General features: G+C 47.1%; 1 protein-coding gene across 1 annotated transcript; it reads right to left on the reverse strand.

The window, feature by feature from the left end:
- Positions 1–2,598: 2,598 nt before the first annotated feature.
- BET1L (Bet1 golgi vesicular membrane trafficking protein-like) lies at positions 2,599–7,853 on the reverse strand. Its single transcript, XM_010568040.1, has 4 exons — positions 7,586–7,853; positions 7,342–7,433; positions 6,496–6,552; positions 2,599–4,807 (listed from the first exon to the last, which is right to left on the reverse strand). The coding sequence occupies exons 2-4, from the start codon at positions 7,405–7,407 to the stop codon at positions 4,640–4,642; spliced, it is 291 nt and encodes a 96-aa protein (XP_010566342.1). The 5' UTR covers positions 7,408–7,433; positions 7,586–7,853; the 3' UTR covers positions 2,599–4,639.
- Positions 7,854–8,000: the final 147 nt, after the last annotated feature.

Consider the following 8,000-nt stretch of genomic DNA (forward strand, 5'->3'; position numbering starts at 1 on the left):
ACCCCCGCGGGGGTGGGGAGGTGGAAGGCGGCACCAGCCCCCGAGGGGGGAGCAGCCGGTGGCAACGCCGGCCCCGGGTCCCCCCGCCGCCCCTCCAGCCGCCCCTGCCCACCTCCGTGCCTCCCCGGTGTCCCCACGAGCGCCCTGCGGCCCCTCGTTCCCTCATTTCCAGGTGACACTGAGCGGGTCGCCGTCCCCGCGGCGCTGCACGATCCCCCCCCACTCCCCCCGCCTGCAGGGTCCCTCTCCGGGTGCCGGGGTGTCTGGGGACAGCACAGGGGACACGTCCCGTCCCCCCGGCTCCCCCAGTCGCCCTCTTGCTCCTCCTCGTTGAGGGCTGGCAATGGGCCACCAGCCGATGCCGGCCACGGGGGTGCTGGGGACGGGTTTGGGAGAGGGATGTCGGGGACATCAGGGAGGTCGGGGACGTGGACACCGAGGATGTCAGCTCCAGCCGTCACTTTGCCCTGCGGGATGGTGTGGGCGTGTCGCTCCATTTTGCATCAAACACAAGATCTTTCCTTTCAGCAGCCTTCTAAAAAACACTCAAGGGATGTATTTTACCCGCCCCTAAGCCCCTCTTCTCTTGCCTTCACATTCCTGTCCAAAAAGGGGAGAAATGCCCATCAGTAACAGCAGCAGACCATCAGAAGTATCCTGCTAACACAGGAGGTATCCAACAAGCCTGCCACCAGCACCAGGGGAGTTAGCTAAAAGTGCCCGGGCACACACATAGCAACACACGGCAAACGGCAAACGCATGCGCGTCAACTCGCCATGCTGGATGGCCTTCACTGAGGACAAGGCATCACGGTCACTTTTTTTTCTTCTCACTTTTCCCCTTCCCAGTGACGCTGATCAAGCCCCAGGCACCTGCAGCCTCCCTGAGACCTGCAATCCCCGTCTTCAGACAATTAAGTGCTACTAATTCCAGTAAACAATTATGAGCATATGGATTCAGAAAGCGATTACTTTTGGTATTTCATCTTGTCCCATTATTAGCAAAGAATTTTTTTCATGTTTGCTGCAGCGATCCCAGATGCATGTTACACACTTTAGCTAGTGTGTTAATTGTGGCATTAGCATTCAAGAAAAGCACACATTCTGCATGTAATGACTCACCATAACCATGTGGAGATGAACCTTTAGATGGCACTGCAAAACCACGCTTAAAATAACAGTTCACAGCCAGGTTCTAGTTCTTGGTTTGTTACAACTTCAATAAAAACACCCCCAAATATTTTGTGTACTTTCACCTTGAGCTGGGGTGTGTGTGAAAGGAAGATCTGCTCTCTCTAAATTTTATGCCTCAGAAAAAACATTGTAACATTAGGACTATGGCCAAGCACTGAAACCAAAATAAACGAGTTACTCAAATAACTAGACGTCTAGGAAATGTTGCAGGGCTGGGTGGCAGGCTGTCTTCCAGAGAGTATGTCCCAATGCTAATTCTGTTACGTACTTGATCCTGCAGCCTATCGTGCTGCTTTCAACGACTGCGTTGCTATTTTGATTAACCCGTATTCTGAATTCTTCCTTCTGTCAGATTTTGCACATCCTCAGCACATTCGCTGTTGTGCAAGATTCTTTTGCAATATGCCTACAGGTTACACATCCTAACTCAGTTTTTCCAAGAACTTCCTCATGTTGCAGCTCTAAGTGTCAGAGGCTTGAGCATGGTTACATGGTGCTATAACCGGTTCCTGAAAGAAGACTCCATACACAGATAAATCCTCCTGATGGAATTCACTGCCTGGCAATGCTTATGCCACTTCCTTTGCGCACTGAAGCCTTTGCTCCAGCCATGCGCCAACACCTGATGGTGGCAAACGCCGCACCAGCCAGGAGAAGCAGGTGGCGGGAGTCCGAGGCAAGAGCCTGGAGAAGTGCCTGGAGCAGCAGAAGAGTGTATGGTGCCCACAGGGTCCTACAAATGCTGCCTCCAAGTGTGCGGCTGCACTGGGGTGGGAATTGGAGGGGGGCACAACTCACCTGAGGTTCAAGAACCTTTAACTACAATTTTTCAGTTTAAAACCCCTGAGGTTAATTAAATACGGATTTTTCTAAATAATTTTTTTGAGTTCTAGAGGAGTTCAAAGACTCAGAGACAAAGCATTAAAAATAGGAAAAGGTTTCCTTTGCAAAGAAAGGCCAAAGGCAAGTCAAATCCGGACTAACAGTTGGACTACTTGGTACCTAGACCAACACAGAAAGATATTAAAGACCGTTCCTCCCTGCAGCTCAACTTCTGAAGTATTGCTTGTTCAAAGAGAATACTGGAGATACAAGTCACCTGAAATGGCACAGGCAGATGTTGCAGAGCAATGAATGACCTGCTCCTTCCGAGCTGGGGCAGCTCTGCTCAAATCTCCCTATTTCACTTCATGGAAGATGTGCTGTTTCTTGGGATAACGTTGAAATTGGGCTTTGAGGCAGCAGGTTCTCTACAGTTCAAGTAGAACAACTGAGTGATTTGATCTTGTATTTAGCCTTGCTAACACTTAGAGCACAAGTAAAAAAAAATTGAGCAAAAAGTTCGAAAACCAGAGCTTTATTTACAACAGTAAAAGCAAACCCAAATCACCACCATTATGAGGACCAGGCTGTTCCAGTGGCCTTTCACCAGAAGTTATGTGTTTCAGAAAATCAAAACAAAGTCCATCAATTCACCCATCATTCTTCCAAACAGAAAGAGTTCAGAGCTGCCACATCTTACCAGAGAAGCAGGAAGAAGAACCAAAGAAAGTCATTGCTGCCTCCTTTCTACTTGCTTTCCTTGCACATTTTCCCCCAAATGTAGAAAAGACACCTAATCCAGTTAGGGTAGTATTTCGTTAGCAGTTTGATACAGCTGGAACAAAGGGCAACACAGTCCATTTACAGATCTGGACCCAGGTTAGTCCAAGGACAAAGGAATTCCTAATGGGTACAAGGGGAAGGCCAAAGGAAACATCCAGCCGTTGATGAATATAGGTTTGCTGGAGAGGAGAAAGACTGTAAAATCAGAGGAGGAATGCTTTAGTCCTGGAGAGGTGGTTGTTACAGGAAGATAAGAGAAGCAAGTAAGCAAAGACTTCCAACAAGGAAAACCAGTACACATGAGCAACTGGTACAGAAAACAGACAAGATGAAACACGGTAGCTCTGCTCAGCTGCTTTGGAAAGTGAAAGGTTTATACAACAGGCAGTGGAGGTTTGTCTGAAAAGAAAAAGTGGTTTAGATTTCTTTTTAGATTTTTTTTTTCTTTCTCCCAACAGGCACAGTATTTTTAAAGTTACAGATCTCTTACTTCCATCATAGGCAGACTTAAATAATTCAGCTATGGAAGAATACAGCTGGGGTCGTGATGTGAGTGAGCAGCCCAACAATCAGCCCAACGACAGGCAAAGAGGGTGAAGGGAAGATGGAGTTCCCAGCTACTGCACTCCCAGAGCTGCACGCACCACCTCAGGAGAGGAAATCTGGCATGCATTGCATGTTCATCGGGAACAACTGCTTTGTGAACAAAACTGGTAGGGATGTGCCTTGCCACAAATCTCACAGGAGCTTGCAGGCAGGGATCCCCCAAAGCACCATGAAAGGCAAAGCGAGAGTTTCTTAGGTTACCTTCTACATGAATAAATAAACAAACAAATCAACCCTTTGATCAAATCCTTCCTTGACCTCCCACCACCACCCCAACAGCACTGTTTAGGAGTCTTGCTTGACTTCAACCTCTGCTTTTATTTGCACATCTTCCCAAAGTGCTCTAGTACCAGGGTACCATAATAACAGAAATTAACTGGACCTTTTGCTATCAGATTTTCTTCACACTGATTTAATAGTCTAAGGGAATGCATTTGCAAGTGTGTCGGAAGGTACTGGGAGATACTACACATGTGTAAATCAAGGTGGCTTATGGACTTTGGCCCCCCTTTCTTGCAGGGTTCATCCCAGCTTTACCCAGAAGGATGATAAAGAAGACCAAGCTAGCATTTCAATAAAGTCTTGCTCCTCTGCAACTCTTCACTGCAACAATTAGAGAGTATCAGGGTCCAGATCTACTGCTAATTTCATTTCAAAGCAGTACAGATTTAATTTCAACCCATGGACACCAAGGATATTAACAGATCTCCAAGTCAAGGGGAAGCTGAGACCAGGTATCAGCTGAGGTGCCACACTGGAATGTAAGTCACACGTTCATACTTCCAAATCTCATAAATCAGCATCCTAAACTCCACAGCTTCCAAAGCTCAGCTGGTTTATTAAACTTTTGAGTATCAACAAGTGTCCGGATTTGTCAGCCACATTTTCTCACAAGCCTATTACCAAATATCAGTAAGGGAGGTAACACAAAAGCAGCCTGTAAAAATAGGCCGCAAGATGTGGATGACAACGCAAGAGATAAAGGCATAAGCATTTGACAACATCAAAATCATGTTATACATGAAAATCTATTTAGAATCAAACATACTCATTTTATAAAGAGATGTCTGAGACCAGCTAGAACAATGACAAGCAGCTGGTGGAAAGAAAAGTTGTTTGGAAGGTCTGTCTGGAACATCTCAAAAGACTCCACCACAGGGCAGACTGAGAAAGGTGTTGAACGAGTCTGTCAATTGTTGTGTTTTTGTTCTGTACAACTTGCAGAACAACAAGCTCAAGTCCCTGCTTTGGACACAAGATAGTAGAGGATGAAGAAAACAACAATCAGTCCTGCTGAAACAGAACAGAGCAACTTGCGATTATCCCTCCCGGACCGTGTCATGGTGGAGAAACGCTTCACGCTGCCGGTTAGCAGGCCAGTCACACTCATAAAATCTGAATCCTGAATGAGAAAGAAAATTAAGATGGAGGCATTATAAACAGACGAAGATAACCCTGAAGAATCTCCCACTTTCTGGCTAAAAGACACTTGCACAGGGAACTGCACAGTAGCTGCCCATCTCTCTGCACCCATTGCGTCTCTCTCAGAAGGTCCTTCCCCTCCTGTGCTCAGGCTTCAGGAGCAGCACCATTCCCACCGCGCTTAAAACAGGGAAATGAAAAGACAGAGGAAGGTTTGCTCCAAACATAAAACAAACTGCCTCCCCTTTTTTAAAACAGGGTCAAACTACCTGCTGCTGGACTGTTCAGTTGTACTCATGCAGCTTATTCTGCTTGGAACAGCTTGTTAACTGCAACACTACAAGTGAGCACTTCATCCAAAGGAAATGTCCCTACATGAAGCTAGTGCCATTCATGTACACCGGGGCAGGCTCACAAGCACAGAAAAAGGTGCAATTTCGTGCTGTTAGTTCTATTTTTTCTTCAGCATGGGACGGCATGCACGTGCAACTCTGCCAGAGGGTGGCAAACAATTCTCAAATTAATGCAGTTCAGGCACTTTCATTTTGACTTCTGGTCTGTTTTCCTTATCCACAAACTACTCAGAGCTTCTGTTCATGTTGCTCCTGAAATGCTTCAAAACCTTCTCTGTAACAGAAGCACAATTTCATACTGATTGAGGGCTCCTCCTTTAAAGTCTTTTGCCATTACACCTTTTATTCAGACTCTCCATTCTCCTGATTTTCGGGCTGAGCAAATATCCATTTCAGACACTCCAACACTGTCAGCATACATCATTATTAAGCTTCCAAGCTGAGCTCACACCTTTGACTCAACTGGTTCAACACTACAATTATCTTTTCTCTCACTTCCACGCACCAGTTCCCCAGATCCAACACATGCAGAAAAGGCTCTCCAAGCATGAGTGTTATGCTGCTAATCTCCTTCTCAAATCTCTGGGCTGGACACCCTTCCTCACAATTCAGTTAACAGATTACCTTTCTCCTAAAAAGCCTCAGAAGGTAACCCCTCTCCTACAAGACTGTGCTATTCTGGCCTTTCCCCAGTGCACTGGGGATTTTCCATCAGCAACCAAAGCTTAAGAGGCAGATTACTCTGGAAAGCGATTTTGGTTTTATCGGGTGTTGTGTGTCAGAAAGATGATAGAACAGGGCACCGAACAACCTAAGTGGACCCAGAGCATCAGCTTTGCTCCTTCCAAAGATGTCAGTGAACTACAAAGTCCTGACAGGTAGTCTGTGTTTCAGGTGTTGCAGTAAGTAACCCTTACAGATTTATACAGCAACACCAAAAATCGCAAGAGCAGCTGAGGAACAGGCCCATCTCCCAGCATTAGCCACAGGAGGCAGCTCTTTAATCCCAGTAAAGAGGTAATCTCCATCTGTATTTCTGAAGTGTGCTGTCCTACATCAGTCTTTCCTGATGCTAGATACCAACTGTGTCACCCATTTGGACAAAGTGATACCAGCAGCTGCTAAGTACCTGATGTTTATATATCAAGAAGTCCACTGGAAACGGGTTTAGTTACATTTCTTGGTTTGGTAAACTGACCACTGGGATCTAACTTTGTCTGCTAACTTTGAACTGCTATTAAACTTTCACAGTTAAAGTAACTGCTGAGAGCCAGCACAAAAAAGTCATGCTTTTTACATTTCACTGGTTCCTTACCATGCCATCCAGGTAACGGTTTTGTTCGTCAGCATCTTTGTCAATATCCAGAGCCAGCTACAGAGGATAAGGGAGGAAACGGGGATTAATGAACTTTTAATGTAGAGAGAACCTCTAATACATCTAGTAATGGTAAAATTTGAAATGCACATTAGAAAAGCAAGCCACTGCTTCCCCATCTCCTACACAGACAGACAGAGGCTTGTTTGGCAGAGGAGCAAGATTCTCATTTCAGATTCAGGTTACTGAACTTCTTCAGCTCTGCAGCGCTGAAAATAAAGTTTGACTGTCTGAAACTGTCATATATAAGACAGGAGCATTTAAATGCTGGGACACAACAGCAGGAAGTCAGAGTCTTCCCTCCTACAAGACGAGTCACTGATTTCTATTAAGCTCTAAATCAAAGTATTTGATGTTAGTAGGAACAAACTAGCTTTAAGAACACCACTTACATAGAGACACGTGTATTTTTCAAAACTAATTTACCTACCTTTTTATTATGACTTTTTTCCCCAAGGAGGTGTGCTTAGCAATACCCCTCTGTGCAGCTTTTATGTTTCTCTCTGTGCCTAAAACTCCTTCTCTCAGTGCCACAAACCCCACATCATTCCCGTTAGATGATGTTGCTACACCTCAAAAGGAAAGTGGAAATTCATAAACCCGTCCCTGGCATTTCACAAGTGAAAGTTAACCATTATATCACCAACAACTAAGAGCCATTAATACATAGGAAGCCCTCTGTATTGACCACAGCCTTGCATGTGCAAGACCCTACAAAAACAACCCAGATCACCGATGCCCCATCCTTCCTTCGCCGCAGCACCTGGCGTGAACTCGGCAACTCACCGACTTCAGCCTGGTGACCTTGTTGGCTAGGCTGTCTGCCATACGCTTGTTCTCTACATCCAGCATATCCTCCACGGCACTTGGACTCTGACCTGGGGGGAAAAAAGAAGAGAATGAGTTTTATCTGGCCTGATACATGTACTGGTGCTTTTGCTCACCCAACGTGGCGGGCGAGGCAGAGCCAGCTTCTTGCCCCACCAGTCTCTGGCTTGCCACGAAGGCCATTACGGCTGCCTCCTCGCACCTACGGCCTCCTGGGGTTTGCACCACGAAACGCTCCCAAACTCCTCTTGACAAAAACACACCAAAGTTTCCCCAAACGGACCGGGTTAGAAACCCTGACGTGTGCCCCAAGCCGCCACCACCGCCCAGCAGCAGTGCGAAGCAGCACAGGGACTTCGTGCCCCAGCGACGCCTCCAAGCGCTACCCCAGGACGGGATTTGGGTGAAACCAGGCAAATCCGGGGCACCTCGCCCCCTCTGTTATTTCGGGGCTCTCCTGCCTTTGCCTCCCCCGGAGGCGCTGGGCAAGCGGGCCGGCCCGGGCCGCAGGCCTGCGGCGGCTCCCAAATGGCGGCGGGAGCTCCCGGTTCCCCCTCACGCCCCTCCAAGCATCGGCGGCGGAGCCGCGCCCCAAATGGCAACGGCGGAGGACCCGC

This window comes from Haliaeetus leucocephalus, unplaced genomic scaffold (genome assembly GCF_000737465.1).
Source record: "Haliaeetus leucocephalus isolate CR32 unplaced genomic scaffold, Haliaeetus_leucocephalus-4.0 Scaffold236, whole genome shotgun sequence".
In the NCBI taxonomy this organism is placed as follows: Eukaryota; Metazoa; Chordata; class Aves; order Accipitriformes; family Accipitridae; genus Haliaeetus; species Haliaeetus leucocephalus.

What these genes read in the sequence shown, in the direction of transcription:
- BET1L (XM_010568040.1), bottom strand. Translation starts at nt 7,407, where the DNA reads ATGCTGGATGTAGAGAACAAGCGTATGGCAGACAGCCTAGCCAACAAG. An exon ending in AGGTCACCAGGCTGAAGTCG is followed by an intron (nt 6,553 to 7,341) that starts GTGAGTTGCCGA and finishes TATCCTCTGTAG; the next exon opens with CTGGCTCTGGATATTGACAA. An exon ending in ACCGTTACCTGGATGGCATG is followed by an intron (nt 4,808 to 6,495) that starts GTAAGGAACCAG and finishes TTTCTCATTCAG; the next exon opens with GATTCAGATTTTATGAGTGT.